We start from the raw sequence: 20144 nt of genomic DNA on the forward strand, positions 1-20144 counted from the left end.
CTTTCAATTGATACCTACATGTGCCTGCATAGAAAAAATGTTGAAGTTCATCTAACATGAATTGAATGGACTGCTTCATGTGGAAATTGGTTAATTTGATTTGTACTCAATAGGAATATCCATCATCACCCACATGCATGTTTCTATAACACAGATAAGACTCAAGTTGAATACTTCCTCTAATGGATCTTGCATTTGACTTCCTCCTCAATGTGAAAAAGTCTGGACAGCGTTCACTTTCAGAAATACATGACCCATATATTTGTCAAAGGAAAGAAAGCAGAAAGGTATTATATTGGGCAAGATTTGTTATGACAGTTATACATGAGCTTTTATTTTAGACAATTATATTTTAGACCATTATATTTTAACTTGAGCTGTAGCATACAACAAGCATTTAATAGTAACTTCACTAATCAAAAAAGGCCCTGTATAAAGAGGTCTATAAGTGTTTGATGAATACCAGCAATGTTTCATAATATTTCTCAACATTATGAGAATACAGTGAGAACACAAGAGTTCAAAACATTGCTATTGCAGCTGTAGAAAAGATAATAAAAATGAAAATGTATTTTCTTTATGACTTGGCAAATTCCAACGAGCAATTATAGAAGAAAGACTTACTCAATATTATGTTATTTAACTGCTGACACTGGGAAGGAATTAAGAAGCCCTTTGCTTTCCATCCCTGTGAAAACCATGAGACTTTGCTGCAAGGGCAGTCCCCCCATCCCACCCAGAGATGGCTCAGGAAGTTAACCTTGCCACGTACTCTTACCTAGACACCATCTGAACAGAGAGGATTTTGTAGAGAACAAGGACATGCATTGTAATTCACAAACCTTGTTCATCAAAGATAAATTTAACAGTCACTTTGCAACTGTGTCCTTTATTACACAAGCTACATTATTTACTGTTGATGTACGTTCAGTGCATTAGATGCATCAGGAGTAGTGTGGCCAGCAGGACTAGGGAAGTGATCGACCCCCTGTACTCGGCACTGGTGAGGCCGCACCTCAAGTACTGTGTTCAGTTTTGGGCACCTCACTACAAGAAGGACCTTGAGGTGCTGGAATGTGTCTAAAGAAGGGTAACGAAGCTGGTGAAGGGTCTAGAGAACAAGTCATGTGAGGAGCGGCTAAGGGAGCTGGGGTTGTTTAGTCTGGAGAAGAGGAGGCTGAGGGGAGACCTTATTGCTCTCTGCAACTGCCTGAAAGGAGGCTGTAGTGAGGTGGGGGTCGGTCTCTTCTCCCAAGTAACAAGTGATAAGATGAGAGGAAATGGCCTCAAGTTGCGCCAGGGGAGGTTTAGGCTGGATATTAGGAAAAAGTGCTTCACCGAAAGGGTAGTCAGGCACTGGAACAGGCTGCCCAGGGAAGTGGTTCAGTCCCCATCCCTGGAGGTATTTAAAAGAGGGGTAGATGTGGTGCTTAGGGACATGGTTTATTGGTGGACTTGGCAGTGCTATGTTAACGGTCGGACGTGATGATCTTAAAGGTCTTTTCCAACCTAAATGATTCTATGTTAAGAGGGAAGCTAATACAAAGCTGCCCTAGCTTCAACTGGAATATCTTGATACTAATGAACTTGAATAATTGTCATATTTCTCATCTTTCTTGGTGTACCCAGCTCTGTTTTAAAGCTGGCGAGTCTGACAGAAAAAAACACTTGCATAAAATCTGTTCAGAGCCAGGGTCTAAAACAACTTCTTTCAGACTGGGCTGTTTTGACCACTAATTTACCTTTACTTTACAGCTGCATTTAACTCTCTAAATCTTGACAGTTTCCTCCAACTTTAAAATTTTGGTGGAAAAAGAGCGCATACCCCAGTGAGAAGTACAATTCATGCCTAGAGCTAAGTGACTGCAATGTGAAGGCCTGCGGCTGGAATGCTTAGGAAAGCAGACATCACATCATTAGTGAACCACTGGAACCTCCATTCGCTTCTGAAAAGCAGGGAAGAAACATCGAAGAGCTGGTAGGAACAGCAAGAAAACCAATGGGCTCAGGAGACTGTTGTTCTGTTATTTATTACTTGCTATATATTTCACTGTATCTGGCCCAGTACGTAGAAATTAAGCCTCAAGGCTGTACATGCAATACATATACAGTCTGTGTATATATTAGAGACTATTACATGGGCAGACACATGAGCAACAAAGGGGTTTCAAATCTTTTTCTTCTCATGCTTATACAGCTGCGTATTTTCCATTTACAAATTACATATTTGGAGACACTTGCAATGGAGCAGAACATCAGCAGGTGCTTCTGGAAATGCTGAATCTATGTGAGAAATTAATTTAAATTATATAGTATATTTTGTACTTTGCAATGCAGAAAAATTGTTTAGTTTGTTTCTCTATATGGCAAATGTCACACATGCAAGATTACATGCAAGACAATCTTCCACTGGCTTGTACTTTCCTCGTGCATGCAGAAGGTTGAACATAAACTGTGCCAGCAGTGCAGTGCAGCAAACAGTTACAGCAAGCAGATTATACTTCCTGCAGCAGGTTTTCACTGTCTGGTTATGCTAACGTGCACCACTGAACAAAACCCCAGCAGACACTTCAGGAGACTCAGCAGAACCACAGGAAGGAGATATTAGTTTGCTGACCACCACTACCACCAAGTGGTTTGCATGTGGAAGCTGTTAAGCACAGAATGTACTTTGCTCATGCACTCACTGAGATGTTTTTAACGGGATGTCATCATTAAAAGTTAATATTTTCTAAAGCTGCAACTAACATCTGAATTCACTGCTCACGCTGATGTTATCCATTTGCTACAGTACAGCAGAATGAGATCCCAGAATCAATAATACACAATTTTGGATATTTTTAGCTTTTTGTTTTTAATCAACTCCATTTTTATTTCTATCTCAAGAATTCAATTTTTCTTTAAATACACAACTTAAGGAAAATTACTTAATGTGTCAAGATATACTATGCAAAACACTGACACAATTAGTTATAATCAGCTAAAAAGATCTAAATTTTTTTTATTTAATTACAATTAAAATTTACATTTCCCTAAGAAACTTAAGACCAACAGAAATCTTTCTGTGTTTGTTTTTAAATACTATATAAAGCATGATTTTCATTAAGTAGCTAGCTCACTATAGCATCTGTAACTCAAGGAACAGGGGCACTAATTGCAAAACAGACTACAAATAAAAAATTGGTTAGGGAAAATATGAAGTGTGAAAAAACAATAAACAGAAAGGAGTACACTAATTACAAACACTTATTTTTAATAAGCTCTTGTTTGTATAGGTCAGGTTGCTGGATTGTTTAACAGCTTTTCACTGATACTCTGTAAAATCTACCAGGAGGTTACAAGCTTGGCCACAGGTCTGGAAGAGCCTGCTAAGTGGCTCCTTTGTTATTAAAAAGGTCATGCTAATACATAATATCCTATAGTATGCCTCAGCAGATAGGGGTTTTTTTTGGTTGTTGTTGTTTCTTCTTGTTGGGACTTTTTTCAGTAAACTCAGCTGACTCTAAGGCATTTCCTGAAAATCTGTTATTCTCAGAAGACATTTTAGAAGGGAGAGGTAAGAATGCTAAAAAATAGACCTTATTAAGGACTCAGAACCTCTGATTTGACTCACCAGCAGTCACGGATGCTGTACAGAGCAAAATGAAAAATATCTTTAAAAGTATATTTTGCTTTTGCAGCAGCCAATCACTTACAGGCCAGAGATGTATGGAAGTACTATCATCTCCAACTCTGTATTGGCAAAAACATGAAAAGCACATTATCGAAGAAGTGTTAATCAAAATTTGGTTCTGGAGATGAAATCCTCAGTTACACAATATGACAGTATTAACTAGACAGGTTTCCTTCTCTTTCTGCCCTCCTTCTCCCAAGCATTCAGCGTAGCTCCCTATCAGAATTTAAAAAAAACCACCACCACCACCACCCCCAACACTACAAATGTAACAATCAACTTCCCTCCAGCTAGGTTCCCCATAACTAGGTTCACACACATGTGCAGCCTGTATCTGGAACAGGAGGATTTAAATTCACTGATGGTGCAAACTCTGTAAGTAGCTGTGGCTGTAACTTAGCCAAGAAGTTAAGGACAGCGCAGCTGCAGCAACAGACAGCAGAATATAAACTGATATACTGAAGTATCTCTCTTTTTTTTCCTGCTACAAAAGAAACATACGCCCCCCCCTGCAGCTTGCTCTACCGAAACTATTAGCTTCAAATTACTTACCCCTCCAAATGCACCACCACCATCTGCTCCTGGCATTGATTCCACCGAGCTGGTGCTTGCTATCTGAGAGAAACAGAATGACACAGAACCATTTCAACATGGATACTCTTCCTAAAACATATTAAACACTGAAAAAGAAAACATGGCATCATTTGCTTTTAGCCCCTCGACTATTTGCTTGTCAATACACTTTAACTGCACATGTACTCAGCCACCCTCAGATACTGGATTGGTTATGAGGTGGGTGATTTTACAGATGGCACTGCATTGCCAAGTCTGCTTTTTGCTGCAGCATGTGCCTTTCCCCCATAAGCACTGCAGAAAGCAACCGGGCAGGTTTTGAATTACACCATTCCATTTGAGCCCTGAGAGCCAAACAGCAAGTGCTTTGTGTAGTCAGTGGATTCTGAGGAGAAAGAATATTTACTCCATTCAAATAGTACTCAGTTAAGTTTTTCTTAATTGCAATACATCTCTTAATCTCTTAATAAATGCAAACTGGCATCTACATGTATTCAATACATATAGAGTAGAATAGAATATATGTAGTCAATACATATAGAGGGTAAATAACAAGCTTATGTACACCAAAATTATAGGCTAAATCCTAAAAGGAAAACCATCTCATCTGTTAATTTACAGGGAGTTTTCTAGTTTACAGGTGGTTCTCAAAATATTAGCCTCTGTATGATAAATTCTCCTGTTATTCCCGTAGATAATTCTTTCTTTTCCAATTAGACAACATCTCATATTTTGAGGTCATCCAAACCTCCAGTGCATTTTTGCACTCTAGCTTCATTCCATTTGAAAGTAAAAAGGTTTAATCTCTGTTATTAGAAACAACGTGAACTGCAGCTTTGCATAAGCGGGCAAATTGAAGAGCTATTCATTCTGATACCTAGTTGTATCTATTTATATACTAATACAATCAATCAGCTCTTGAGAACAAGCAAATGAGCAAATGCATCCCCTGGGGCTAGGGCTGTGCCACCCTGTGAGCACCTCCTCAGGGAATGCAACTTAATTAAAGGGAAGCATCATGGACTCAACTCTAGGCAACTATTTCTGCTTCTGCAAAGACCCAGCAACCCTAGGGTCTTCACATCATCTACTCCCCAGTCCTGTGGAAAGGGGTTTCTTTCCACTGGAATCCTAATCAACCCAGGTATTTAGATCCTTCTGCCTAGTAAAAGGACATCTGTGTGCTGTGACATGGGACTTGGGAAAGGAAACGAAAAATGTGGAGAGAAAATGGAGTCTGAAGGAGAGATCAAGAAAACCCCAGCAAGTTTAGGGAAAAGAGTAAGTTCCTCTAGTTGCCTGTTCAGATCCCCATGCCTTTTTAATATTTATTTGGAATAATGTGCTAAAATCAAATATCCTCTACTCTTAACCTGGAAAAGATTTCAAAAGGGCTTCTCCCCCTTATGTTACCATTACCACTCAAAGCGTGTAAGATTTGGCATGGAGGAAGACAGTTATTCACATGTTTGTCAGAACTACCCCAGAGCTAGGGAAAGGAACAGAAACAGGGGTGGGAAATAACGATGATTTAACAGGATCTAAAAATCATGATTTAACTAACAGAAGCACTTCCAACTCTCAAATCTTAGGGATGCCACTTCCACAGAGCTCAGGTCTCTGTGGCACTTCTCCTTGCCAGACTTCTAATAATGCGCAAACTGGGTCCTTCCCCCACACCACGAGCCTCCAACTCTTCTGAGATCACGCAGTGGTACAAGAGGTCCTTTTCCTTGGGAACATTTTTAGATGGCTTTAAAAAAAACCTTTATGTAGCCTTAAAATGCTGCAGATGACAATGGAAAACAGGGAAACGAGTGTCCTCTTTCTGAAGGAACTAAGCCACAAAGGGAACCCGAAGCTTTCTGAAAAGACTTCTTTAAAAGACCACTGCTACAGTCACCCTGCAGGGGCCTGACTGGCAATGACTGAATATTCACCTCCTGACAGGTGGGAGTTTATTAATTGCTGTAGATTATTGCACAGGCATAATCTTAAGAATTAGGTCAAATGTCAGATCTCTGCACCTCCAAGAAACCACAAGTCTTCTGTAGGCAAATTACAGGCTGAAGATCAACCCTTAGCACTTGTATTAGCTTATGTAAGTCAGCAGGGAAAATAAAAGCATGGTAAGAATTGCGTGCAAAGGCATGCACTGGTCATGCAACTGAAATCAATCATAACCACTGTAACATATCAATTGTATGGCCAAGGATGGGAGAAAAGCAATTTGGCTATTTTTCTTCAGGCTTATTAGAACCAGAGTCCAACTTCTAGTAGCTGTTACAGATCCAGCCCGGAATCCGTGAGTGCATATCTATTTCTTGACTCATGAGAGTAAAAACAAGATTATTGTCATTTTTTCCCCTAAAGCATGCTGCCCAATATTCCATAGAAGATGATGAGATATGTATGGGGGATGCTGTTTACAGCAGCATATTGCTGCTAAGAACGTTCTTGGTATTTGTACAGTTTTCCATACAGAACTACCTTCAGCTCTTTTTAACTGACAGCAATTCCTGCCACATTTAGCTGTGACATCAGTTTTCAAAGCTGATTATGTAGATAAGCTAATCTCCTAAAAATGCAGGTTAGCATTCTGGCATAAAAGAAATTAAGGTGCATACTGCATTAATATCACAGCCAGGAGATAAACCAGACTTCTGCTCTGCTTGACTTTTATGAACCAGTGGAATATAACATGTGGCTACACCATTACCACAGAAGCAAAATGAAATGGAATTTACAAAGCAAGATAATAACAATGAAGTTGAACAGACAGTGTGTCTTAATTGGATAGAAAGAAGTGTGCTTATTAGTTTGCTTATTAGCAAAGATTTTTTTCCATCAGAGCATCCTGGTTCTGAAGGCAGCCATGAGTTAACTTAAAAATATAGGCATGAATTGACTATTTTCCAATTTTTCCTGAGTATTTTTAGCTGATGATCAGTTCATGATCAGTAAGCTATGCCATATTCTGAAGATGGCTCACTGCTGGCTGTTATCAGCAACAGGATCGTAGACTCTGCAGACGTTTGTGAAGATCTCTGCTGTTAATCTAATCAATGCTGGGATGAAAGGAATATCTAACATCTCTCCTGAGCCCCCTGGGAGATAAAACCCCAGCATTATTGAGTCACTGAATCTGATCTGGGAAAGGAGAGGTTTCAAAAATGGTTAGGTACCAACAACCAAAAAGAAAAGTTTAGGAGGGCAGGGGAGGGGGAAGATAGAAAGATCCCCAAGTTTAATCTGGACCTTCTCTCCCTGTGCTTCAAGATCTACCATGTTTGACCACCATCATCACCGACACACAGGCAGCTCTGCACGAAATTCCTAAAAATTTCTCTCTCCCCAGCCCTCTCCTCTTTAGCTTGTAGCAAATGACTGTGGTTAAGGTTATCACCATCATTTTCAAGTCGAATGAAGAGATATTGTTACCATTCTCATGTGAATACTTCCAAAACAAAATTCCTAGCAAACACAGAATAGAGTAATATATTTATTATCTATAAGACAGTATTTTTAAGATCCTTTTAAAATGCATCAACTTCCTTCAACTCTTTAAAGCTTGTTAAAAAATAAGAAAAATGAAATAATCCCAAAACACATCTGTGAGGAGATGGGGAAAGCTAATGAACAAAATCTCCCAAGCACACAAACAATTCCAGATAGCCAACCACTCATAACATTGAAGAATTACACCTGTTATGCTAAATGAGCCACTAGTCTGGAAAACATGACTGATAGGTCTCTTGCATTGAATTACCTTGGGTAATTTATTCCATACCTGCATGGTTGAGTAACTATGACCGATATGCATTTGAGAGCCAGAGAAATGGAGCTGACTGTACTGTAATGTAATATCAAAACCAAGAACAAGACTACAGTATTTTAAAGTTATTTGTTTAAGTCCAGTTTAACTGTTGGTAAACCTGTTATAGGAAAGAAGGAGAATTAAGCACTCATACTTACTGAGGAATCGGGAAGATGCTCCTCCTCTTGAGAAAAAGAGCTATTGAAAGCTCTAAATGTCTCACTGTTCTGTTTGTGCTTTTCAATTGTTGCTTGAATGACCTGAGACAAAAATTTCAGCAAAGATGAGAAGCGTCACAAAAGGAGCCTTGGAAAAATTCTCTCATAGGAAGATGGTTAGGATTATCATTTTAGTGAAAAACCCTTACGCTTGCATAAATGAAATGGAAACTTAAAAACTTTAATAACTACGAGCAGTGGTGTTAACGCACTACTGTAAGTTAAAAACTAAGCCTGCTATCAGACAGTGTCTCTACAAGTCAGAATGCAAGAATATACAAGGCTAATCTGACACCCCAGTCTCTTCACTTTCCGGGCTTGAGGACTGCAGGAAATGGGAACCCATTTGAAGCCCCTGTGCACTGCCTGGAGACAGTGGGTCAGCAGTGGGACCCTGACTGAGGCTCCGCGTTTCTCCCTAAGCAGCTTCATCAGACTGGACTACCCAGCTTCCTTGCACAGCCACATTCATTCAGAACCCCCAAAAGACAATTTTAAAAACAGAAGTTGCTGACTGCATGGTGATTTCCACCCGTATCGTAATGGGTTTGTATTAACCTGAATCCATTCCCTCTTCTCCTCTTCTGTCCTGTTAAAACAAAATAAAAATACAAAAAACTTCATAATTCTACTTCCAATATTTTCAGTAAATTCAATTCACGTCTTCACAGCTTTATATCCATCAAGCTTTTAGCTTTGCTATCCGCTATTTTATAAACATTATTAATAATTATTGACCTCAATAATTACCAAACAAATGCCAAAAATGTTTGAATTATTAATACAGTGGAACCTACAAGCGCTATAAACACTGTAAGCATTCAATAAAGCAAATCAACATAGCACTTTAACCCACTCTGACTTAGGACCAACACATTCTCTTGCATATGTAAGTTACGCATCTCTAACGCTCACCTCCTGGTTTAAAGCTATGTCATACTAGCACAACCATATCCCCTAGATCATAAATTTCTACATAAATATTCACAAACCTCGAAAGACAGAACAGGCACCATACCTAGCTTGTAGTTCCAGCGATCTCTTTTTTCCTGTTATTGAAAATGTATGAGCCACGTTTTGCTTGGCAATTTCTTGGACCTGTAAAAAGAACATGTCAGCTTCTTACCAGTTTCCATTGCCTTTCAGTCATTTTTAATGACTTACAAATATATTCATTCTTTGAAGTACTTAGTTGAAAGTATCACTCAGAATACAGTACAGAGGTAGAAAGACCAAAGGATTGTTTCCATAATTACTTGTCTTGCTACAAAACTTCTGAATCTGTATCACCAACCAGTCCTCTACAGCAGCAGGGGAAAAAGGTGGCTCCTGTGTCAGCTAGGTGACAAGGTAAGGCTTTCAATCAAAGCATGTACAGAGTCACCATTTTCTTACCCACTTTTGGATGGTTACCTCATAATAATTCCAAAAAAAAGAGATCCAAAGCTGGATTTTTGAATTTTATTACATTTCTACATACATATATTGTTGTATTTTTCGATTCAGAGGGGATCTGATGCTATTGAGTGGGGAAGCATTAAACTGGAGGAAAAGAAGAGATGCAAACCTGCAGTCCTGCAATGTCCATCTTCTCTCGAACACTGAACTTCTGGCCTATCAGCCTCAGTTTTGGCACACAGTATAGCACCATGCTGTTAAACTGTAACAAGGGAAGATTTAAGTTAAGGGATTACACACTGGACAGAGCCTGCATTTTGACAGTTTAGGACTCTGGTGTGTTTTACTCTACGATGAAGTTCTCAAGAAGAGATTTAAGGAGCAAGCAAGGCTCACATATCATTACTTGAAAGAAGTGGACAGACAGAAACACGTCAGCCAGTCACTACCCCCTTCTCCCCCCCCTCTCTGGTACCAATTTGACCTCCTTGAAAGAAAACGAGAGCTATTCTCTGTGTCAGTGAGATCTGGGCATCTTATGCAGCAAGGTGGTACAGCTGGAACGCACCTCCTCAGGCGCTTCGCAAAAATGCAGCCTCTGAAGAGGGAGATGGGAAAGACCCCTTTGGGCCTAACAAGCCATCGGCAAAGGCGCAAGCGTGGAAGAAGGAAGGAAACCCTCAAGGACAAAGCATCAAGAGAAAACTGCTGCTCAAAGGAAGGAGTAGCTGGGCTCAGTTGACGAATGCTTTTTGTATTCGAGATTAGGAAGATGGCAATATACCGTTTCACAGCGCAACTCTGAAAATAAGAGAGCAACAAAAAAAACTCACCAGGAATAAATACCTATCCTGTGCTGTGCCATTCTTTGCTGAAAGTTTCTGAATGTGTCCTTCTTTAATGAGCTCATTGGCTGGGTTAACAATATCCTCTTCACCACCAAGTCGCTCATAGACTTCCAAAAGCTTGTGCATCTTTTCCTGCAAGCACAAAAACCCCAGCAATTTAAATAAAAAAAAAAAAATATTCCACTTGGTCTATTACCCACAGTATCATTTCTGTGGTAAGTGTAAATAAGTAGGAAAGAAAATAGCCTTTCACTTCTGCTACAGCTTTGCATTTTAAAAAATTAATGAATACCTGTTCCATACTCTTCGGTAATCTTCCCCGCTCCGTATTAGTCACTCATGAGTCAAACTTGGATTGTACCATTTTAATGACATTTTGAGATCAATCTATTTGGTATTTTTAGATATTCTTATTCAACAACAAATACGTATCTTTGGAAGCATTGCCATCGGGTCCAGTAAAATCAATGGCCGAGTTGAAACTCGGCTGTATGGGGAATGCTGCAGTCCTATGCAGGGGCCTCCATGGCAAAGAGTACCTCTGAAATAGGCCAGGACAAAATGCTTAAAATATAGTTTTAATGTCGTTCAGGCATCCTTATGTCTTGGTCAAAATTCTTTATGAAGGAATTACTTTTTCCTTTTCAGCAAAGCACGGTTTCTACTTTATATTAAGTCATCCAAATATTAAAGTTCCTCTACACAGCATTCAAATGTATAAAAGTAACTAGTTCATCCACTTGCAGCTGCTGTATTAAGCACTGCAGCAGATTTACCAAGTCAAAATAAGAAAGGTGTGTAAATCTTGCTACTGAGTTATAGCATTTGGAAAGGTTTGGCTTTCAACCACAAGCTGGACTGATGTACTCCAAATGGCACTGTCAGCAAATGGTCAGGAAGTGAGGGGAGAGATTGATGCAATTACACCCAAATATATGCCCAAACACATCTCTAAATCGTACCTCTACCTATCTATAGGTTAAGCTGGAATTTCAGGTCTTTACACACTTCGTTTACCCCCATTTGACTTGAGAATTTTCACCACAAATATACATCACACCAGTTCCTGTCCTAATCAATTCTTCTGACCAACGATTAAACAAATGAACAACCAAAAAAAAACCCACCAAAAAAACCCAAACAAAACCAAACTGTTAAAATAAACACACTGCAAAACAAAATGAAAGGCAGGGGGCTGTGGACTAAAAATAAATAAGCAAATCACCTAAGCCCCAGAAGGCAGTAGATTTTTTTCCACCGAATGGGAAGATGAGCAAGAGATCCCACTTATTTAAAAACAAACAAACAAACAAAAAATAGTGAATTTATCAAGCTTTTTTTTAAAGGAGAAACTAGAACACTAAGAGCAGATCCAAAACCTGAGGGACATCTGCACTTCTACGAAAAGTCAGCTTTGGAAGCATGATTTATTTCTTCTAGTACACCACAACAGGAGGAAGCAGCCAACAATTAATTCAAACCTCCGCTAACTTTCGGAGAGATTGCTACGTCTCTTGCTTTTATTTCGGTTTGGCTCTGACCTTGTGCAGCCGTTCGCACCATCCCACAGGGCTCTGCAGAGGCGTGCATGCAGGACAGTGCTGCTCTCACACTGCATTGCTCCCCACCAACCCTCACCGACTGCCCCAGCACACCCACGGCACCTTCTGCTGCGACGTGTGAGTTAGGAAACCACGAGGTCAAACCTGAAATTCTTACTCGGATATTCTTCCTTTGAGTCTCTTTTCAGGCAATACCTATTAATTACAGAAGAATTCAATGCAATAAGAAGCCCTGATTAGAGGGTTCAAGGTTCTTATCAGCAATAAACAGGGGGTATAAAATTATTATAGCAGCCTTTTCTAATAGGTTTTTGTGTACTAAGAGAAAAAGCATTTAACACAGAAAGCAACTAGCTGGTGGCTTCATATTGCTGCTGTCTGTGGAGATACTGTACACAATCCCAAGCAAAACAGTTGTTCAAGGCCACAAACCAGAAAAAATTCTGCTGAAATATATCCTTATCAAGAGAACACACTAGACTCAAATAGAAATAGATGGTTTCAAAACTGGTTTTCACTGAGACATACTGAAAATACAGAGACATCAGCTGGTTACTTCCCTGTAGCAGCCACAGGAAACATGGTCTCATGGTGACCCCGCCAACTGGGAGAAGGAAGTAAGGGTCTGATATGGAAGAGGACATAAACCTTGTACCCCCAAATGGTCAGTGAGTGTTAAGCTGGATATGCAGCATTTCAGATCTATTAGATACAAAAGCTCCTGAGGCACTTGGGTGCACAAAAAGGATAACATCTGTAACTATAAAGTCCATTTACTTTAATGGCAATGCACTACCTGTTCTGTACGTAAAGCACGTGCTAATGTTCAAAATCTCCACGGTCTCAGACTGCCCAGCTTTAGAAGTATAGCTTACTAAAGCTACTGACACACGCTAAATGCACACTCTGTGCATGTAAGATGGGCCAAAATCAAACCAAAACAACCTCCAGTCTGGTGAAGACCTGTAGGACTAAAAAAATAGTGTGAAAATCTGCAATGACACCTTAGGTATGGACCTAATTGGAATACTTTAAACATTTTTCAATGAAAAGAAAACAATGAGTTTTATGAAGACCTCCTTTTTCAACCCATTGGGCCCTTAAGAACAAGAAAAGTGAAATTTAGGCCCAACAACCCATGGTAACCGCAATAGGATCATTTATGATAAAGAGAACTCAGATATCCAATGATGTTTAAAGCCTGACTCACTGTATTTGAAAATTCTCCCCAGCCTACTTTACTGAGCCTATTGTAATGGGGGACCATCGGTTCAACCAAGTGTTTCAGTCAGATTACAATTCCATTACGCAATTTCTACTCACCATCTTCCGGATGGCTGCATTCGAATGGTTCGCTGCTGTAGATATCAGCTCAAGTGACTCTGCAATAAAGGAAGCAACAGTTATGCATTCTCCAGATTATATCTGTTAATAGCACCTTGGTTTTTTTTTTTCCACCTCCCTGAGTAGTGTTTTTCCTGCAAAATTTCCATTGCAAAAGCAAGGACTGTATTTTTAACTTCCATAAAGTAAAAGGAACATGTATAAGCAGTTATATACACAATCACTTCCGCATGTTCAGCTGGTCCCTGTGCATCTAAATGTTTAATCTTTCTCTCCTAAATGTCCAGGCAACCCAAAGCACATAGTAACAAAAAAAATTACCTAGGAATCAACCTACTAAAAGTTAACTTAAGTCTCACTTAAGTCTTCACAAGCATGTTTTTAAGAGTGTTTTCCTAAAACAGGGCTTGTGTACTTATGGTAGCATGAATCCTGTTTTGGTCAAGACGACAAACTTCTAGAAAGCAATAGAAGTCCATTTCTCCTGTTTCTTTGTGTTAACAGAGTTTAACCTGCTTTCCTAGGCAATCATATACATTTAAGACCATTCTTATTTTCTTCCTCCGGCTATTGCAAGGATGTCCTCCTGTACTTGTCCTTGGCCATAAAATGCATTAAATAAAAATGCCAGATGTTCTACCATTACAAACTTAAATATTTTGTCATTGTTTATTTGCCAAAGCTCCCTTCATTCCTCGAGCAGACATATCAAACCCTTTTCTTCTCTATTCTAGCAGCATTCAAAATCCCTTTGTGCTATGTTTGGCAATAATTTGATTAATTCAAATCTCCATTTCTACCGTAGCCCTAATTGAAAGTATCTGAACACGTGAAGAAAAAACTCTCCAAGATTGTATTATGCTCATTAGACAGAGAGAAGTTTACATGTACTTTCAGCATCTTTCCTGTCTGGAGACTCTTCTGGAAGTTTCTTTAAATAGTCCTTTAGGAGAAGCTCATAACGAGGAATCCTTTGCACTGGTTCAAGCATGTGATGCTGTAATGTCAGGTTTCCACACACCTCCTGTTTCTGTAATGGAGAGAAAACAAGCACAGAAAGGTTTGGTTTTGTTCCCGCCTTAGTGTTAAACAGTAATGAAAAATGACCATTCGCATACAGTTAGAGGAGTGTGAAACAACTTCTCAAGCTATTGTAGAATCAGATTCATTTAGGTAGGAAAAGACCTCTAAGATCATCAAGTCCAACTGTTAACCTAACACTGCCAAGTCTACCACTAAACCATGTCCCTAGGCACCACATCTACACGTCTTTTAAATACCTCCAGGGATGGGGACTCAACCACTTCCCTGGGCAGCCTGTTCCAGTGCCTGACTACCCTTTCAGTGAAGAAGGTTTTCCTAATATCCAACCTAAACCTCCCTGGCGCAACTCGAGGCCGTTTCCTCTCGTCCTATCACTTGTTACGTGGGAGAAGACACTGACCCCCATCTCACTACAGCCTCCTTTCAGGTAGTTGTAGAGAGCAATAAGGTCTCCCCTCAGCCTCCTCTTCTCCAGGCTAAAAAGCCCCAGCTCCCTCAGCTGCTCCTCATAAGACTTGCTTTCCAGACCCTTCACCGGCTTCGTTGCCCTTCTCTTGACACGCTCCAGCACCTCGATGTCTTTCTTGTAGTGAGGGGCCCAAAACTGAACACAGTATTCGAGGTGCCGCCCCTCACCAGTGCCGAGTACAGGGGGACGATCACTTCCCTAGTCCTGCTGGCCACACTATTTCTCATGCAAGCCAGGATGCTATTGACCTTCTCGGCCACCTGAGCACACTGCTGCCTCATATTCAGGTGGCTGTCGACCAACACCCCCAGGTCCTTTTCTGCCAGGCAGCTCTCCAGCCACTCTTCCCCAAGCATGTAGCGTTGCATGGGGTTGTTGTGACCGAAGTGCAGGACCCGGCACTGAGCCTTGTTGAACCTCAGAGTTGGCCTCGGCCCATCGATTCAGCCTGTCAAGATCCCACTGTAGATTCTTTCTACCCTCAAGCATATATCAGAGTTGACAGGTTTCACATGAACCTTTGTCCTATGTCTGGCATTTTCTGCAGATACGCAACAATCTTCTTTTAGATTTTGTGTGTTTCTTCATGGGTTCAGAAAAGCTCTTCCCATCCATGGCCCTATGCAGCATTTTTCACCCCCAAAGACTATATAAAATCAGAAATCCCATGGGGATATATTGCTTGCTAGAGCTTACTGTACAAGCAGCAGATACACTGCTCACACACCACCTCTGAAGAAGGAGCTGCCTCAAATTCTCTTTTCTTTTTACTTGACCAAGAGGGGGGTATGTTTGAGACTGATTACACTAAATATTACCCAATAAGGCACTGCTCTGCTCCGCTTGCAATGGTACTGAGTGTGTCCTTATTTTCATAGGATCCCTATGAAGTGAAGGGATATTTCTATTCAAAAGAGGGGAGGAGAAATGAGAAACACAGTAAGAATCAGTAACTTGTTTTAAAGCACAAAGGAAGTTTCTGTTAGCAATGTAATCTGACTCCTAATTCCCACATCAGCATGTTAACCACATATATACACACACACGCTCTTCTCCTTTTACGTCAGCTCACTAATGCCACGTCTTGGTCTGTTCTAGTGTAAGCAACCCCTCAACAACCACATTAATTTCAGTATGCTTTTCTCAGAGAAAGGTGCTTGTTTCAGGTATTTGCAAATTTGCAAAAAATATTACAGCCCACAACACACTGCTGACTTGCCCGATTCTCAAAGCAAAGCCTGGAGATAATGAGATGAATGTCTGATAGAAAAATATTAGCTATCCTTCCAGAAATTCAAAGACGTAAATTTGCTTTTAAAAATACCCTGTCACAGTGTAGTAGGGTGAACAATATATCTCTTTATAGGAGATGAAGAGAATTTATTATCTCAGAGTTCTATAGCACCACGTTTCCCAGAAAATACAACTGGGATGGAAAGAATCAGAGATTCCGGGAAGAACTAAAAAGGGCACAGAACTGCACTACTACATATTAGCACTTGGTTTATATTCCCAAATCCACTTACTATAACCTTCTCCATTGTCTTTTTATTCCTGCAATAGGATGAACCTTAACACTGAACAGCAATAGGGAAGCAGAGGAGGAAGTCTGCAACAGCAGAAATACTCATGGTCTCAGACAGCTGCAGACCAGTTTTGCAGACTGACAGCTAACACAAATCGTTTGTGTTGGTAGCTTGGTGGTGAGAAAAGACAGATGAATTTTAGGGTGGGCAGATGCCTGTGCTGTAGGGAAAACAGTCACAAACTGATGTACACTTCAGAAGGCCACGTCAGCAGCTTGGCACAAACTGAAGACAGCAAAATGCCTGTGCGCCTATTTTTTTTTTTTCAGTGCTTGCTGCACAGAACCTCAGTGAGAACAGGCTGGGTTCAGACAGAAAAAGGTTAAGAAAAGGCCACGTGGAGTGAAAGACTGGTAGAAGAGGACCTTCCCCAGTTCCTGCTTCTCCAAGCTTCTGTCTGAGTCACCAGCCGGCAGCCCTGACCCTCCGCACAGGGCCTCTCCTCTCCCAGCTTGCTGGCGGATTACTCGATTCCCGACAGCTGGCCCAGCCACAATCCTCCCATTTAAGGCAGGCAGCTGTGCTCCCTCCTCAGCTTAACCCGCTCCCTGCCAGCCCTCATCTCCTAAAGGATGGTATCTGCTTTCCCAGCACGGGCGCAGTTATCTGTGCAAGCGTGCTGGAGCCTGCTGCATCCCTTCAGCTGGCCCAGGGCCTAAGGAGGAGAGAGAGGTTTTATGGATACTCCAGCATAAGCAGAGCTCTTCCCCCCTCCTCATGCAGCTTTTTGTGTAATTAAGAGAAAACACACGAAAATCCATGCTAAGCATCTTCCTGCAGAGCTGTGATCCCCGAGAGCTGCATGCCATTCGTGAGCCTCAGAAATATCAGACCAACAGCAGATGCTGTCAGTGACATGCCCAAACTCAAACACACTCACATCAGAATGAAAACTTATTTATTAAAAAGCAATTAAAATTAGTCATGAGGAAGAGAAATCAAAAAGAGTTTATAAATGGACACGTCTGCAGCCGGAACTGCCAGGCCAATGGCGAAGTTTCATTCTGTGACTTCTGATAGTCCTCTTAAAGACATGAGTGGAGAAAAAAACTACCTATGTGAAAAATCTGTGTCACAGCAAAAAAGAAAGGACTGACACTAAAATTGTATATTTTTAGTATTAGAGCAGTATTACCTTGTAGCTAAACACTGTGTCATGCACTGGAAAAAAAAATAAACTCACACAAATAAATGAGGATCTCCAAGTCATATTATGCCAATTAACAACATACCTGTATGTTCTGAACAACATCTTTAAATGGAGAGGACCTCTGCATACATGTGTTCACCATGTCCATTGCCCTGTCGAAGTTCTTTACGTATTCTCCATACATCTTCAGAAAAGGAGCAAGTTTCTGTAGGATATCTCCTAGCCGTGGGTTGACGTTCCTATGGGAAAGAGATAGGTAAGTAGCGAAATCTCTGGAAATCCATACTATCTTCAGAGAGAAAACACAACTGTTAAGACTTTCACAGTTGTCTCCCACAATGCACAAGCACTTACACACATATGCAATCAAGATATTTCAGGCTAAGTTTATTTTAAAGTAATCTATACGGTACCCTAGATGAAACCTTAAACATTAATCTAGATGTACAAAGGATGATATTTCTGGCCCCACCATCACTCTCTTAAGGGAAGATCAGATTCAAACTGACTATGCATTGTTAAAAACACATCTATATATCCTTGCTGTCCAGCACAAAATCTTGTGGGAAACTTTTACTTTTTAAAAATCATCTTTTCTACCACAGCCAAATATCTGAAGAGGTTTTAATGCAAAGAGATTGCTTAATTCAGCTGGGTAGTCCCAGGGGACCAGACACACATTTGCCTAGAGACCCTCCCCCAGGCTGGGAGCAGTGGTAGCCACACATCTTTGTCTCCTCCAAACTTATGGCCAGGCAGAGACCCAGACATTTTTCCCCCAGCTTTTCTCTCCCACTGAACTCATGACTTGCAGTCTGACTGCACTAGACCCCCTTTATCAGTTTAACAAGCTTCTGTCATCTTCTGACATCCAGGCTCTCCAGTTTTCCTCCCCTTTTATTACAGCTGTCCCTGTAAATGCAAGTCAGGTGCAAAGGTGCTAAGACTTATTTATTCCTTCTGGTCATTGATGAACTATGTGAAGACTGGACTCTGCCAAGACAGATGTGAACTCTGGTCTTGTCTTCATCATTTAGGGTACTAGGAAAGGTGCAGTGTCAGCACTATCTGCACCTTCCACTGCAGGACACTCTTTGTAGCCAGTGTGTCATCTCAATCAAGTTTCCTAGATCTGCCTTACAATTAACCTTTCTACCTAGCACTGCGTTTCTGCATCATCTACAACTTATTACAGTTGCCAAATTTTAACTCGTCTTCAACCATTATTACTTATTGGGGGGCGGGGGGGGCAGGGACAAAAACAAAAACCAACCCAACCCACAACTATTTTCTTAAAGAAAGTACATATACACTGTAACCAATAATACTTATTATCTCCTAGAAGAGAAGGCCAACAAATTCTGGGGTAAAAGCTTGTGCAATGCTGTGGTGCTCAACAACAGAAGTGGTTGCATAACAGACAAAAGCAGATTTATAGATATGAAGTCATCTATCCTATTTGTCCAGATTTTCCATTGGTTTGCTGCTATAATGCTGATTTTAACATTAAATTAAATTTTATATAACCATAACAAAATTCATTAAAGAAAATACAAAATGGGTGTTTCTCATGAAGTCTCCAACATGCAAAGTCTAAATGGTGACATGATAATGCATTTTCCGTCTTCGAGCAGTAACTGTGGGGGGCCAAAATACTTCATCTATGGGGTCAAAATAAGCAATTTCCTTCCTTCATAGTACTGCAATAATAGGAGAGTGGAAATACAGTAAGGAAAACAGCTCTGGCAATATTTCAGACTGAAAAATTCTAACAATGTACTCTAAAAATTTTGAGTGCTCAGGTCTATTCCTGTATTCAGAAATGCTTAAGAGACTCCATACTAATGTATTAAATAACAAATGAACTACTGCATTAAACAATTAAAAACTTTGGAATTAGACTAGGTCTTATGGTTGGTATAGTTTCTTGAAAACATTTTGAAAATAATTTTATTTTAAGATGATTTAAAAGTAATTGTAATGCCAGTTACCCACCATTCTTGTGTAATTCTCGTTTTGAGCTCAGGAAGAAGAAATTGTCCATGGAAACAATAGATAGAAGAAATATTTGAAAAGATGCCCGTTATCACTTCAGATGAAATACCTGCTTCTGACAACTTAGTGCAAAAAACCTGCATGAGACAACAAGACAGTACCAACATATATTTGTAAAAAAAACAATCCTAGACACACTGGCTTTAGATTGCAATATTACAAAGCTGACTGCCTTAGAACAGAGCCATAATTTTTGACTTCTGGTAGTCAGTCCTTGGGGTCTTTTGGGAGGTTCACAAAACGTAAGCCCACTGTCAATTAGGGTTAGATTTATGACTATGGGCCATAGACGTAAATTAGAAAAATCTGAGGGGTAAGTTGAAAAAGACTGAAACTACTGAGAAGATCAGACATCTCGTATTTGGGAGCGCAAGTTGCAAAGAACAACCAGTCCCTGAAGAGCACTT

At 40.3% G+C, this 20144-nt stretch overlaps 1 protein-coding gene across 10 annotated transcripts in view; it reads right to left on the reverse strand.

Moving 5' to 3' along the window:
* Positions 1 to 20144, reverse strand: part of FGD3 (FYVE, RhoGEF and PH domain containing 3) — a 112974-nt gene that overhangs the window by 15447 nt on the left and 77383 nt on the right. For all 10 annotated transcript variants that reach the window (XM_087744090.1, XM_087744091.1, XM_087744099.1 and 7 more), the window contains exons 6-15: positions 19678 to 19814; positions 17765 to 17921; positions 14325 to 14463; positions 13413 to 13471; positions 10513 to 10659; positions 9849 to 9941; positions 9300 to 9379; positions 8840 to 8870; positions 8222 to 8323; positions 4226 to 4288 (exon numbers count right to left, since the gene is read on the reverse strand). In XM_087744090.1, coding sequence (XP_087600216.1) covers positions 4226 to 4288; positions 8222 to 8323; positions 8840 to 8870; positions 9300 to 9379; positions 9849 to 9941; positions 10513 to 10659; positions 13413 to 13471; positions 14325 to 14463; positions 17765 to 17921; positions 19678 to 19814 — 1008 coding nt within the window. The remainder of the gene's footprint in view (positions 1 to 4225; positions 4289 to 8221; positions 8324 to 8839; positions 8871 to 9299; positions 9380 to 9848; positions 9942 to 10512; positions 10660 to 13412; positions 13472 to 14324; positions 14464 to 17764; positions 17922 to 19677; positions 19815 to 20144) is intronic.

Source organism: Nipponia nippon, unplaced genomic scaffold (assembly GCF_047370975.1).
Source record: "Nipponia nippon isolate SJK-2023a ecotype South Korea unplaced genomic scaffold, ASM4737097v1 scaffold_9, whole genome shotgun sequence".
NCBI classification, from domain to species: domain Eukaryota; kingdom Metazoa; phylum Chordata; class Aves; order Pelecaniformes; family Threskiornithidae; genus Nipponia; species Nipponia nippon.